At 37.4% G+C, this 15167-nt stretch overlaps 1 protein-coding gene across 1 annotated transcript in view; it reads left to right on the top strand.

The window, feature by feature from the left end:
- Positions 1-1408: 1408 nt before the first annotated feature.
- SPACA1 (sperm acrosome associated 1) overlaps positions 1409-15167 on the top strand; it is a 30489-nt gene continuing 16730 nt past the window's right edge. The window contains exons 1-5 of the mRNA XM_058175758.1: positions 1409-1568; positions 2355-2411; positions 7978-8079; positions 9044-9150; positions 10851-10986. Of these exons, the coding sequence (XP_058031741.1) occupies positions 1409-1568; positions 2355-2411; positions 7978-8079; positions 9044-9150; positions 10851-10986 (562 nt within the window). The remainder of the gene's footprint in view (positions 1569-2354; positions 2412-7977; positions 8080-9043; positions 9151-10850; positions 10987-15167) is intronic.

Genomic DNA, 15167 nt, shown 5'->3' with positions numbered 1-15167 from the left:
ACCTCTGTGGCACGCTAATTTATTAAACAAAACTTAAAGCTTCAATACTGAAAGTGTTTGGCAGCAACAGAAATCAAGCAATCTGTAACTCGCAGATTTTTCATTTTGTTTTGTTGCACAGCCCCACGTGGGATCTCTGAACTGCACTTAAACTCAGTGATTATGGCAAGTTTGAGACTGGGCATGAAGAGTTACTGGGAATAAAATATTCCTCTCCTTCCCAATGGCTCCACTGCAAATCCCTTAGCCCATCATGCCTGTTCTACAAATGCATGCCCCAGGGCAGAGGCCAATAATACTTGGGAAAAAAGCCTGGGGCAAGAGCGAGCCAATGGAGTATGAATTTACATCCCTCCAGAAAGCAGCTCAGGGACAACCAATCCGTGATAAACAAAGGTCGCTTTGGCAGAGGTGCTGGAAGTGACAAATCATCATTTGAAATCACACCAGGCCTCCTGGGATTGTTCAGAGACAACAGGTGTCTTAACCATTCCAGCATATACTTATCCATACAAAAGAGGCTAAGAAACCTGGTGCATGAAATCATCTAATACGTTAGGGAACAAATACTGGTAAGTCCTTGACAATTTGGTTGGTGACAGTTCAAAGTTACAAGGGCACTGAAAAATGTGACTTATGAGACCGTTTTTCTCCATTAGGACCTTTGCAGCATCCCCATGACCACGTGATCAAAATTCAGAAGCAAGGCAACTGGATCATAGTTATGACTTTTGCCGTCCCCTTCTGCAACCTTCTCAAAGTCAACAGGGAAAGCCGATCGGCTTAACCACCAGGCTACTCATTTATGAACTGGAGCAAGTCACTTAACAACCGTGGCAAGCCACATAAAACGGGGCAAAACTCACTTCACAGATGAAATTTTGGGCTCCGTTGTGGTCGCACCTCGAGGACTCCCTGTACATTAAACAAAAAAGGGGTCCCAATTCGCCGTTTCGAGGAAACTTCCGCGCAAGGGATGAACAGGTAAAGAAACCTACGCTCAGTCGGCCAGCGTCAACGTGGTTTTTGCGCAACGGGGTAACTGTGGTGGTTGTTGTGGGGGTTTTTTGTGTGTGTGTCCCTACTTATAAGGGGCTGCTTATAAGGTCTCTGGCAGAGAAGAGGGCGGAAAGATGCCTGGGGCAGAAAGGATAATCGTATCTTTACAACAAGGGGAGAGGGCCAAGAAAGAAAGAAAGAAAGAAAGAAAGAAAGAAAGAAAGAAAGAAGAGGCGCCCGCAACTTTTTTTTTCCCCCTCCCGCAGGGAGCCTCCCTTCGAATTCTGAGCGGGTCGCATTGTGACGCCTGAATGGTTGCCGCCAGTGCGGCTCCCGCCCGGCTCGGCTCGGCTCCCGCGCGGGCTCGGCGCAGTTAAGGCGCCGCAAAACGAACGAACGAACAAAAAAAATGGGGTTCCGCAAAACGGGAGGCGCGTGCACGCTCGCCTTCTTGCTGAATCTGTTGTTCAACCTGCTACTAGCCGAATACGAGCCCGACATCGGCTTCAATGACTCGCTGTCTCTCGAAGCGGCTTTAGCCGAGCCTATCGTCAGGCTGGTGGACTCGGGTGAGGGACTCGGGGCGGCGCAAAAGGGAGAAAGAGAGAGCGCGGTTTACCTTTCTGAGGTTTCCCGAAAAGAAAGGGCGGAGCCGAAAAGCACGCTTTGCCCCTTGGTTTCAGAAGGGGGTGGCGGCGGCTGGATATCGTGGAACACAGAGCAGCTGGGGAAAAAAACCCTGCGTATATAAATATATGTTCCTGGTGTTGATATTCTCCCAATGTGTGCTTCATAGAATAGAATAGAATAGAATAGAATAGAATAGAATAGAATAGAATAGAATAGAATTTTTATTGGCCAAGTGTGATTGGACACACAAGGAATTTGTCTTGATGCATATGCTCTCAGTGTACATAAAAGATAAGATACCTTCATCAAGAATCATAAGGTACAACACTTAATGATAGTCATAGGGTACTAATTTAGCACTTAATGATACAACACTTAATGATAATCATAGCTGTGTAGAATAAATGCAGTGTTGGATTTTGAAAACTAAAATTAAAAAAGGTCCCATAGACAGATACATATTGTATTTCTTAAAAGTAGTTTTACATTTAAAAGGTCAAGTAATAGTTTAAAATTTAAACAAAGAATATACACGAAATATATCCTTGGGTAATTAAATTGAGGCAGAGTCCAGCATGTTTCAACATTATTTGGGGGGGTCGGGAGGGGTTGCTGGACCAACTATTTGCATTTCAGTTGAACTGCACTAAAGAATTTAGGAAATACATTTTACTCCAATTAGGTAACTACATCTTACCAGCGTGTGGTAATTCATCCTTTTGCAGGTGAAAATTTGACAGAACCTAAAGAAGTAGAATTTGGAGAATGCACGGTTACGTGTGGTAAGCATATATATATATAAATAATGCTAAGGGTAGTTTTTTATTGTTTTAAGTTGCATTTCCTTATTTACTTCATGGTGATTTTCAATAATTGTTAGATATAATTTACAAAAACAATCCAGTTGATTGTCATTAGAAATTTAGGTCAGATCTGTTGTAAATTTCACAGCCTGTGAGCTCCTTTTAAAAAGCCAGTTCCTTTTCTTTATTGGCTATGAGCTGCTTTCACCAAAGTAACAATTTCCCTCTATTTGTGAACATCTGTGAGATGTTCAGAAGCTGAAAGACCTTCTGATGCATCATCTCACAGATGTCTTCCCACTTACAATATTGCCAGCTCTATTAGCACAAATCACTTCTCCGCTGTAGCCTATTCAGCACTTATACAATTTATTAGTTGTGTTATGGGAAGTTATAGCCTCAGAAGGAGTGGAGGGTTTTTAGAAGTAGAGCACTCATTGTCTAGTAACAGATGTCTGGCTTCATGCAGAGAAGAGCAAATTGGATAGGTGTTTCTCCCAGTGTGTTTATTTCTCAGGTAGCTGAGATAGAAAACAAGCTGGCTTGTTTGTTGTTGGATTTCTGCAGTAAAACAGGAAATATTCTCTATCCAATGAAGCATTTATTGTTAGTAATACTAATATTTAAATCGTATATTTGTATGTATACACCTTCAAATCATACCTGAAATCCAGTTGGTATCTATTTTATAGTCAAATGATCTCTATTCTTTCTGTATCCAAATAATTCAACAGGTCTTTATCCACATATTATCCCAGTTCTTTTCATTATACAATGTTTAGGTTTTCAGCAATTACAGTACGATTATTAGCAGTAACTCTATCTGTAACTCATCCTCATTTAGAGTTTTTCCCCTCCCCCAGCTCAATCAATAATCTATCTGGGTTGTCTTTTATTTCACACAAAAAAATATTTTTATGGTCCTAGCTTTATGTAGCTATAACCAGCTGTTATAAACATTTTAATGATTTCTGCATTTTATTTAAGGATTCTTTCTTTTTTGTTTTGAATCACTGGTGACTTCTGGTGACTTCCTAAAGTTTTCTTGACAAGGATTTCAGAAGTAGTTTGACATTGCCGCCTTCCTAGGGTTGAGAGTGACCTAGCTGGCTTTGTGCCTAAGGTGGAACTAGAATTCATGGTCTTTTGGTTTCTAGGTGCCTTTAATCACTACACTAAATTGTCTCTCTAGAGACTCTGCAGTCAAATTAATATATATCATCTTTGATGGCAAGATTGCCAAGTGGGTAACCTGTCATCTTTTTTTCTGTTTCTTCCCATGTTGCAAAAACCTACATATTCCTGCCTAGAAGTTGCCATTTTTCTATGGAAGAACGTTTCCTATTCTTTTCAAGTTGCTATTTCCAGAAGCTCTTGTTATTTGATTCTAATCCACTTAAGAACTAATTTTTTCTTCTCTTCTTTCCTTGATCTTCAGAAATCAGTTGTGAAATACATACCTATGATCCAAAGGGTTCTATTTAAAATCTATTTAATTATTTGACTGTATTTTCTTCAGCTGGATTCTGAATGCTTCCATTGCACTTAGAAATCATCCAGTCACTTGACTAGTTTCCACAGAGCTTGTATTTATTGAGAATAGATAGATATGTTGTGTGGAATGGGAGTATACTGTAGGTGTGGATTGGGAGTATATGGGATTGTATAGTTAGCAAGTACTCACAACAGCCAGAATTATTTAAATTTATTGAATTTAGTAGAATGAATGTCAGAATAACCTTGACAGTGATAGACCCTGGATTATAATTTGGATGATAATAACACAAGAGCAAGGATGGGATACCACAGTATATTCGCTATCTAAAAAGGCCATAGGAAGTGAATGGAGACCATTATCTCTTCCATCCTATCTTTACTTTCCAAGGACTAGAAGAATTCTTTGTTATCTTCCTGATATGGCTGCTGCTTTCCCTATCCCCCTACTATCTTTGTCATCATCAGTTTTTGTTACACTATGAAAAATATTCCATAGGCTTGCAAAACAAGAAAAATATTTTCAACAAAAGTGTCAAATCTTAGCCATTTGCATTTCTAGTTATTGTATTTTTGAGTTGAGCTATGTTGTAGAATCCTTATTTTGTGACAGCTCCAGTAAATATTGTTCCTTCCCTCTGTCACTTGAAGTAATGTTTTATGACTTACATGTGATCCAAGAAATATTACAATATCCATCAAGTTGTGCTCAATAGACTCAAAAGTACAAAACATCCAAATTTATTTTGGTATGCCTAAAGTATAATTCATTATTCCAACATTATTCTGTTTATCTTTAGGTCAACAAAACAGTTTTTTTAAAAAAAACCTCTTTGCTCTCTGTACTGTTCAATAAACAAATGTCTCTATAATGGATGATAATCTCTTTGATAATTTGCTGCGACTAAACATAATATTCTTTCCTCCCTCGCATTATATGTCATTTTAGCAAGCAGGAAATGCAGTATTTGGCATAAGAGAGGGAAGAAAAAAGCAAAGTAACATAGCATTTGTGTTTAATATCTTTACATTTTTTTAAAAAAATGGCATGGCATTGCTAAGTGAAATATTGACAATAGAAATTTGCTACTCTTTATCTGATTTGAATTGCATATATGTGTATCTCTCTGCTGTTGGCTGTAATGCTCTGCATATTCACTAGGAAATATGTGCTCTTGATTTTTTTTTACTTATTCCTGAGTAAAGAAGATAAATGAAAATAATCTGAAATGACTCACAACAATTCATTTAGTGACCATACAAAGTTACAATAGCATTGAAAAAAGTGACTTATGACCATTTTTCACACTTATGACACTTTCACACTTGCAGTCTCCCTATGGTCATGTGATCAAAATTCAGATGCTTGGCAACTGGCTCATATTTATGATGGTTGAAATGTTCTGGGATCATTCACCTTTTGCGAACTTCTGACAAGCAAAGTCAATGGGGAAGCCAGATTCACTTAACAACCGTCTTACCGTCTTAACAACTGCGCTTAAAAACTACGGCAAGAAAGATAATAAAACAGGGACAAAACTCACTTAACAGCTGTCTCACTTAGCAACAGAAATTTTGCGCTCAATAGGCAATAGTGGCTTGTGCCTCATTGTATCAGACCCAATGATGGCTGTTGGGCAATTCATTCATTTGGACTGCTGGACTTTGCTTGCGTAGCATGTTCATGGCTACACTTCAAAAGTAGGCTTGGTTTTAGGGGAGAGAAAGGGTTTTTTAAGAGGAAAAATTGGTCTATTAAAATTTTACAAGTTTTAAGGCACCAGCTTTGCCTCTTGATCATCTCCTCCCACACCAAACTTGATCCTATTTTGTTCAGGTTTTGGAGTGTTACTGTGATGATGAACAGAGTCCAACCCTCTTCATGTAAGTTATTTCCAGAATTCCATTGAAGTACATATTGCTATGGCTCCAATTACCAAAACTATATTTTGTCAGATAAATAGAGAATGTTTGAATATTTACCTTAAGTAATATTTTGCCCACTGGCCAGTTAGATGTGCTGTGTGTTCTTGATTGGCCCTTTACTGTTCAAGTTACCGTCTTCTGCTAATTTGGCTGAATGTAGGCATTTTTTTAAAAAAAAAAAGTTGCTTATATGCCTATAGTCTTAAACATTCAATAGTTGGAGTTTCTGTCCTTCTGCCTCACCTCTGAACTTTTTAATATAAAATAGGCTAAATGGTGAAGATCATTATTATACTGTACTGTGGCCAGTAGTGTGCTGAAGTTAGTACCTGATTGCTGACCGTTAAAATTTTCTGAAGTTTGACAAGCTGCTGAGAACGGAGCTGAGTTATGATACCTGGCATGCTATTCAGCTGACAACACAGCAGTGGAAATGGAGCCATCAGTATCATTGAGGCTTGGATGTGTTGGGAAAATGCGGTGGAATATTTAACTAGTTGTTATATATTCACCTGCACACGACTGACTGTGGCAATGTTACTGTACTATTCAAAATCAAACATTTCTACAAATACTGAATTACCATAAAATTAGTTTCTTACTCTGGAGAATGTAAATTTGAATACTTGATGGAAACAGTTTTGCCCATCGAAAACCACCATGAGTACAGATCATGCATTCCATTATTATCACTCTAAAATGTAGATGAAATTTATTTCAACATCTTAGACCAGGGGTTCCCAACCTTTTCTATACCCCTCACCCTAGAATGCTTCTGATATATTCTCACACCCTGTTGTGTCTTGCCCGCCCTCAGAGCAGCTGGGGCCTTCTTATCTGCTCCCGAACACGGAGGAATGTATGCCTCCCGGCCCAGTCCTGGCTCCATGCCCAGACAAACTGCAGAAGAAGGAGCACCTCCCGGCCCCAGCCCTGACTCCATGCCCAGGCAAACGGAGCAGCTAGACCCCTCCCCCTCCTCCACAGCATGTGAGCCTGAGGAGGGTTTATTACCAACAGCTGATTGGAGTGACCCTCGCATCAGAAGATTGGATAGGCGGAGGCAACAGAAGGAAGGGAGGGGCAGGCCTTAATGAGTGCTGAGTCATGGAGCCACACCCCATGGCCTATATAAAGGATCTGCTTTCTGGCAGTCTCTGAGTCAGGCAAAAGTCGAACTTATCTTGCTGAAGTCACTTACTGGTCTCCTGCCTGCTCTGAGGACTTTGCTAGGACTTTGGGCAGAGCTGCAGAGGCAAGCCTGATTCGGATTTCCCTGACCCGGCCGTCAGCGGAGGAGTGGGACACGACACACCCCTTACAAAAGTAAATAATTATATGCATTTTGAAATTTCTAATCTCAAGTTTTCGTACCACCTGGAATATTGTTTCGCACCCCCAGGGAACCCCTGTCTTAGACATTAATTTTCAAAACCCTACAAAATGTATAATCCATTGAAAGGGACATTTTGAATCTGCTAACAGAAATTCATGCTATTCCTGAGCACATCATGCACAGACACAGTCATACACACAAATGCTATTAGTGAATAATTTGGAAATATCATTTATCTTACAAGAGTTGCTTAGAGGTTGTGATGAATGTGACATCTGAAACATCCTTAATTTGTGTCTTTCTGGAACTCCTAGATCCCATTACATGTTCACTATTCTGATTTTTTCCATTGATATCAATAAGCATTAAGGATGCTCAGTACCTGATTGGAATGAGCTCATCAGAGCAAAAATGCTTCAGGCACCAGATGGTGGATGCTTTGAAAGGCCAGGTTCATGAAGGCTGCAAGCTAACGTTGATATTTAAATTTTAATTAACTTGTTTGTTTCAGTAGTGTACAAAATGAAAGTGCATATCAAATTCAACTAAAAAGAGAAATTTTTTTCATTGTGAGATGACGATTTTAAGAGACGGTTTTAAGCAGCATTTTACTTATAAAAAGACAATGTTTTTTTTTTTTCCTGAAGGCCTTTAGAGTTTCGGCACTTTTATTTTAAAAGATGGGATTTCCAAAGAGAGGAAATTAAAATATGGACTGGGGACATATAGAGATATATAAATAAAACACCACATGTACACACATACTCTTTTTAATCATTTTGATCAAAGGTATTGGCATTCGAGAAGTTATATTAACCAATGGATGTCCTGGAGGTGAAACAAAGTGTATTGTTCGTGTTGAAGAATGCAGAGGACCAGCAGATTGTGGCTGTAAGTCATGATGTAATTATAAATTCTAGTTAGCCTATAAGAATTTAATGGCTCCTTTCCATAATAGCGTGCATTCAATATAAGGCTGGTTATTAATTTAAACTATTATAGGTCACATCAATCAAAATCAAAAGTCTAGGCAGCTCCAACAATATATAATAGTTAAAACTAAAGCAGCATTCAGAAAAAGAAGAAAGAACAAATGATAATAGAATGCCCACAGTGAGGAGAATAACACAACTAGTTAGCAAAAACAATACAGAATGCACAACAGGAAGCCAGATCACAAACCATCCTCTTCTAGAACCTGCTGAAAAGGGCCACATCTCCAAAAGGATCAAACTTGTATCAATTTCAGGGGAAATGTTGTTTCTGGAGCGGAGACACAGCTTCAGAAAAACCCTTTCTCTGAGGTTCCACAACATGACAGGACCTCGACTGAGCTAAATCTGTCAGGTCTGACTGGACAGAAAGAAACAAGTAGTGTGAAGCCCTAAATCAGTGATGGCAAATCTTTTGGACTTTACAGATCAAAAATTTGGAAAATGCCTACCTTGACTCTTCTGACACGTTTCTCTCCCTCTCCCTCTCCCTTCTCTCTCCCTCCCTCTCTCTCTCTCTCTTTCTGGAAATTATAATTTCCAGAGCTTTAGATGGTTGGAATGAAAAAGAAGAGGCTAGTCTCAAATTGGGCTAAATTCTTGGTGATTACATGGATGCAGTTTCCACATGGAAGTGGTTCACCATTGTAATCTTCTAGAATGCTTTTTTCAGTTCAGTTCCTCAGTTTTGTTTACAGCTCTGGTGGACCCATATCCAAGTTCTAACCCAAGTCCAACCCTACTTAGTTTCCAAAAATCATTAATATAGTATATAGTATCATATTTTAATAATATTTAATTACCGTATTTAAATAATATTTTAATAATGGCATGAAGTGATTGTTAAAGTTGTTTTCTTGTAGGGGGCAAACCTATTTCTGAGAGTCTTCTTAGTGTGAAGATACCATGTATATTTGTACCTCCAGAAAATCGATTTCAGTACATTTGGAAAATGTTGATTCCAGACCAAGTAAGTAATACTGTATGTTTGTATCTTGTGAATTTATTTGATTTTGCAAATTATTTCCTATTTCCTACATTTTGTAACTAAATTATCTTAATTTAACCATTTATTAGTTAGATCTAAAATTAATGCTACTTTTACCCGATTCTAAATCAGAGAAATCCTGGGGAGGAAAGCTATGGCAAATCTAGACAGCATACTAAAAAGCAGAGACATCACCCTGCCAACCAAACTGCGTATAGTCAAAGCTATGGTTTTCCCAGTTGCAATGTATGGCTGTGAAGGTTGGACCATAAGAAAGGCTGAGCGCCAAAGAAGTGAGGCCTTTGAACTCTGGTGCTGGAGAAGACTCCTGCGAGTCCCTTGGATTGCAAGGCGAACAAACAAGTCAGTTCTAGAGGAGATCAACCCTGACTGCTCTTTAGAAGGCCAGATCCTGAAGATGAAACTGAAATACTTTGGCCACCTAATGAGAAAGAAGGACTCACTGGAGAAGAGCCTAATGCTGGGAAAGATTGAGGGCAAAAGGAGAACGGGACGACAGAGAACGAGGTGGCTGGATGGAGTCACTAAATCAGTAGGCATGAGTTTAAATGGACTCCAGAGGATGGTAGAGGACAGGAAGGCCTGGAGGAATGTTGTCCATGGGATCGCGATGGGTCGGACACGACTTCGCAACTAACAACAACAAAATCAGAGAAAAAGATACAACCTTGAATGGCAAAATTCAAAGTTAACATCAAAGATATATTCAAAAGTCATTTAAAAATGGTTCATTCTTTATTGCTTTCTGATCTAAATAAGGCACCATCTCTACTCCTTGTGTCATCCTTCATTATATTTCCCTGAGGAAAGAATTCTTTTTATTTGCAACAAATCTCTCTAAATCCCATCTCCAAGTTCAACCACATTATTTTCCTCCATGCCAGATGAATTCTGTCTTTTAAAATATTTTATTTAGGATCAAGCTGTTCAAAACCTAGGCAGAAGTAGAATATGAGAACAAACTTAATTGTAAACTACATAGTAGTCATTACTGTTAGCTAGATTTTTATAGAAATTTGTCCCCTCATCTCCACGTTTCCTTATTTAATTAAATAATAATTAATACTTTTGATGTTAATATTTTCCTTAAAACATATTTCTCTGGAATATATAGTGTAAAAGAAAATCAGTAAGAGTTATAAAATTATAATTCATTCTATATTTTGTCATCATTAACACTTTCTTTGCCTTCCAGAAGATATTAAAACCTGGGTTTCTCTCCAAATGTTAGGTCCAGAATATGAGGAGAATATATATTTGCATTTATTTTTATGGGATAATAATGTAGTTACCTTTTGTTTTTTAATATTGATTTGTATGGATTGTTAGCAGCTGGATTTATGTATTTAAAAATAAATAAACAAATTACACATGGGCAACCAATTTTTGACACTCCAATTGCTGCCAAATAGTTCCCAGCAATTCCTGTCACTGTGGCAAATTGTGGGGTGCTTAGTGTTGTTGTTTGGCAACTTTTACAGGAGCATAGGATCCTTTTTTAGGAACTAAAATGATAACATGATTGGAATCTTCAAAATATTCTTGTTTTCGATATTATAAGGGACCACAGCGAGAAAAGCACCAAACGTTTCACAAGATGTTGATGTAAATTCCTAATTATGAAATATATTTTGTCTTTTTTATCACCTTTGAATCAATAGCAATCACTCATTATTCCTAATGATTCAGCTATTTTGGAAGTACACAGAGATACTCATCCCGTTGCATTTGAGTGTGATACAATAGAACATGATGAATTGATTGCATCTGTAAAATATACAGTGTACACCACAGCTGGTAAGTTCATGAAATTTGTAACTGTTTAGTCATAGTACTTCTCTTAAATGAATCTATATGGGAAGAATGACATGCTTGTTAATTTATTTATTTTCAATTAAATGTTTAAGGTGCCCTATCCTTTATGAATAGGGATGCGGTAGCTCAGTGGCTAAGATGCTGAGCTTGTCGACTGAAAGGTCGGCAGTTCGAATCCCTAGTACCGCATAACAGGGTGAGCTCCCATTACTTGTCCCAGCTTCTGCCAACCTTTCAAAAGCTTGTAAAAAAGGCAAGTAGGGACCACCTTTGGTGGGAAGGTAACAGTATTCCGTGCGCCTTTACCATTTAGTCATGCCAGCCACATGACCATGGAGAGGTCTTTGGACAGTGCAAGCTCTTTGGGTTTGAAACGGAGATGAGCACCACCCCCTAGAGTCAGGAATGACTAGCACATATGTGCGAGGGGAACCTTTACCTTTATGCTTTATGACTGCCAGCAGCATAAAATATAGAAGATTTAAAAATAACAATCCACACCATACAATAATATGAAAGGAGTGTCTGGAGAAAACAATCACTATCAAATAAATCATGTTACCCAGAAAAGATACAACCTTGAATGGCAAAATTCAAAGTTAACATCAAAGATATATTCAAAAGTCATTTAAAAATGGTTCATTCTTTATTGCTTTCTGATCTAAATAAGGCACCATCTCTACTCCTTGTGTCATCCTTCATTATATTTCCCTGAGGAAAGAATTCTTTTTATTTGCAACAAATCTCTCTAAATCCCATCTCCAAGTTCAACCACATTATTTTCCTCCATGCCAGATGAATTCTGTCTTTTAAAATATTTTATTTAGGATCAAGCTGTTCAAAACCTAGGCAGAAGTAGAATATGAGAACAAACTTAATTGTAAACTACATAGTAGTCATTACTGTTAGCTAGATTTTTATAGAAATTTGTCCCCTCATCTCCACGTTTCCTTATTTAATTAAATAATAATTAATACTTTTGATGTTAATATTTTCCTTAAAACATATTTCTCTGGAATATATAGTGTAAAAGAAAATCAGTAAGAGTTATAAAATTATAATTCATTCTATATTTTGTCATCATTAACACTTTCTTTGCCTTCCAGAAGATATTAAAACCTGGGTTTCTCTCCAAATGTTAGGTCCAGAATATGAGGAGAATATATATTTGCATTTATTTTTATGGGATAATAATGTAGTTACCTTTTGTTTTTTAATATTGATTTGTATGGATTGTTAGCAGCTGGATTTATGTATTTAAAAATAAATAAACAAATTACACATGGGCAACCAATTTTTGACACTCCAATTGCTGCCAAATAGTTCCCAGCAATTCCTGTCACTGTGGCAAATTGTGGGGTGCTTAGTGTTGTTGTTTGGCAACTTTTACAGGAGCATAGGATCCTTTTTTAGGAACTAAAATGATAACATGATTGGAATCTTCAAAATATTCTTGTTTTCGATATTATAAGGGACCACAGCGAGAAAAGCACCAAACGTTTCACAAGATGTTGATGTAAATTCCTAATTATGAAATATATTTTGTCTTTTTTATCACCTTTGAATCAATAGCAATCACTCATTATTCCTAATGATTCAGCTATTTTGGAAGTACACAGAGATACTCATCCCGTTGCATTTGAGTGTGATACAATAGAACATGATGAATTGATTGCATCTGTAAAATATACAGTGTACACCACAGCTGGTAAGTTCATGAAATTTGTAACTGTTTAGTCATAGTACTTCTCTTAAATGAATCTATATGGGAAGAATGACATGCTTGTTAATTTATTTATTTTCAATTAAATGTTTAAGGTGCCCTATCCTTTATGAATAGGGATGCGGTAGCTCAGTGGCTAAGATGCTGAGCTTGTCGACTGAAAGGTCGGCAGTTCGAATCCCTAGTACCGCATAACAGGGTGAGCTCCCATTACTTGTCCCAGCTTCTGCCAACCTTTCAAAAGCTTGTAAAAAAGGCAAGTAGGGACCACCTTTGGTGGGAAGGTAACAGTATTCCGTGCGCCTTTACCATTTAGTCATGCCAGCCACATGACCATGGAGAGGTCTTTGGACAGTGCAAGCTCTTTGGGTTTGAAACGGAGATGAGCACCACCCCCTAGAGTCAGGAATGACTAGCACATATGTGCGAGGGGAACCTTTACCTTTATGCTTTATGACTGCCAGCAGCATAAAATATAGAAGATTTAAAATAACAATCCACACCATACAATAATATGAAAGGAGTGTCTGGAGAAAACAATCACTATCAAATAAATCATGTTACCCAGAAAAGGCTCTCCACTGCTTTAGTCAAAGGCCAGGGGAAAGACCCAGGTCTTAAAGGATTGTCTAAAAAATAGATCAGAGTGGGTTCCATACTGATTTGTATACACATCCACTTCCTGGTTCCTGTCAGGTGGCATTACTTAATTGATGGGACCAGGAACTTGCTAAACCTGCTGGATCGCATAGGGCATTTTTGTATATGAGAGACCAGATATCTGAAATTCGATTAAAATAGGAATATTTGGACTGGATGACATAAAAGAGTTAGCATTTTTTGTGTATGTGTTTCTTTGCTGCCATCTAATCTCATCTGCAGTCCAGATATGGTGGCCATAATTTAATGGAAAAATGTTTACACCAGTGTAAATTCATTATTTCCGTTGAAAATGATATTTGTATGGCACCAGTGCATGTTCTGTTTTATTTATTTATTTTATTTGTTTATTTATGTTAAGTTTCAGAAATGCCCATTTTTAATTTGTACTGTATAATACTTAATCTAGATTTTATCTGTAGCATTTCAGAAAACAAGAACAACAGGAAGTAGCTAGTGTCACCTTGCTCAGTTCTCCCCAAGCCCTTTGTAAATATCTTGAAATGCAGGTAATCCTCGACTTACAACAGTTCACTTAGTGACCATTCAAGGTTTCAGTAGCACTGAAAAAAATGACTTATGACTGTTTGTCACAGTTACAACCTTTGCAGCATCCCCATGATCAAAATTCAGGTGTTTGGCAACTGGTTCATACGTATGACCATTGCAGCATCCCAGGGTCATGTGATCATTTTTTTGCAACTTTCTGGCAAGCAAAGTCAGTGGGGTAGCCAAATTGACTCAACAACCAGGTTACTAACTTATTAACTGCAGTGATCTACTTAACAACTGTGGGAAGACATGTTATAAAATGGGGCAAAACTCACTTAACAAATCCTCACTTAACAGAAATTTTGGGCTCAATTGTGGTTGTAAGTCGAAAACTACCTGTATTACAGAGGAAAATTGTAGTGATACAAGTACCTGCAGCTGTCATCTTGCATTTTGCACCCAGAGTAGATAATAATTCCAAGGCTTCAAATGAAACCTCCAATCAACATGAAAAAATGCCCCCTTCTTTTGAAATAATGCTGTTCTTTTTCTACTGTAGTTACAGCTTATTCTTAAATATGGTAGGTAGGGTTTTTTTTGGAAAGCTTTTGAAAAAGCTTTTATATACACTGAATTTATGCACCGAAGACAAATTCCTTGTGTGTCCAACCACCCTTGGCCAATAGAGAATTCTATTCTGTTCTGTTCTGTTCTGTTCTGTTCTGTTCTATTCTATTCTATTCTATTCTATTCTATTCTATTCTATTCTATTCTATTCTATTCTATTCTATTCTATTCTATTCTATTCTATTCTATTCCATTCCATTCCATTCCATAAGCTGCCATGTGGAAAAAAACCCAGCATGGAAACAATTTATATTGTCTCTTTGTAAAGAAGACAAGTACATGCAAACCTCAATGAGACCATATATAGAAGTAGAATAGTGAGTATAAAACAATGCCTTAAATTATTGTGTAAATTATTGTGTTTTATTACTTTAATCTCCATACCTCTATTAAAACCTGAGAGTTTCATCTTGCTTTGCATTTACCCATTTTACTCTTAATTGAAATTTGTAAAGTAAGAAACAACCTTGATAACAGAAAATAGAATTGAAACACATGTTCTAACTCTATTATTCTGTTACTCTGTTTCTGAGACAGTATTTCATTTAATATATGTACCGTTAGTGTGCTATTGCTTGCTTGATATATTTTAAGCTATGTGAGTTCACTGTGATAATGAAAAATGTATTGTTTTTAATATTGGGTAAATCGAATATATCGA

The sequence above is a fragment of the Ahaetulla prasina genome, chromosome 1 (genome assembly GCF_028640845.1).
Source record: "Ahaetulla prasina isolate Xishuangbanna chromosome 1, ASM2864084v1, whole genome shotgun sequence".
Taxonomy (NCBI): Eukaryota; Metazoa; Chordata; class Lepidosauria; order Squamata; family Colubridae; genus Ahaetulla; species Ahaetulla prasina.
The sequence above is the reverse complement of the archived record's forward strand: the minus strand, read 5'-3'. Positions and strand labels throughout refer to the sequence as shown.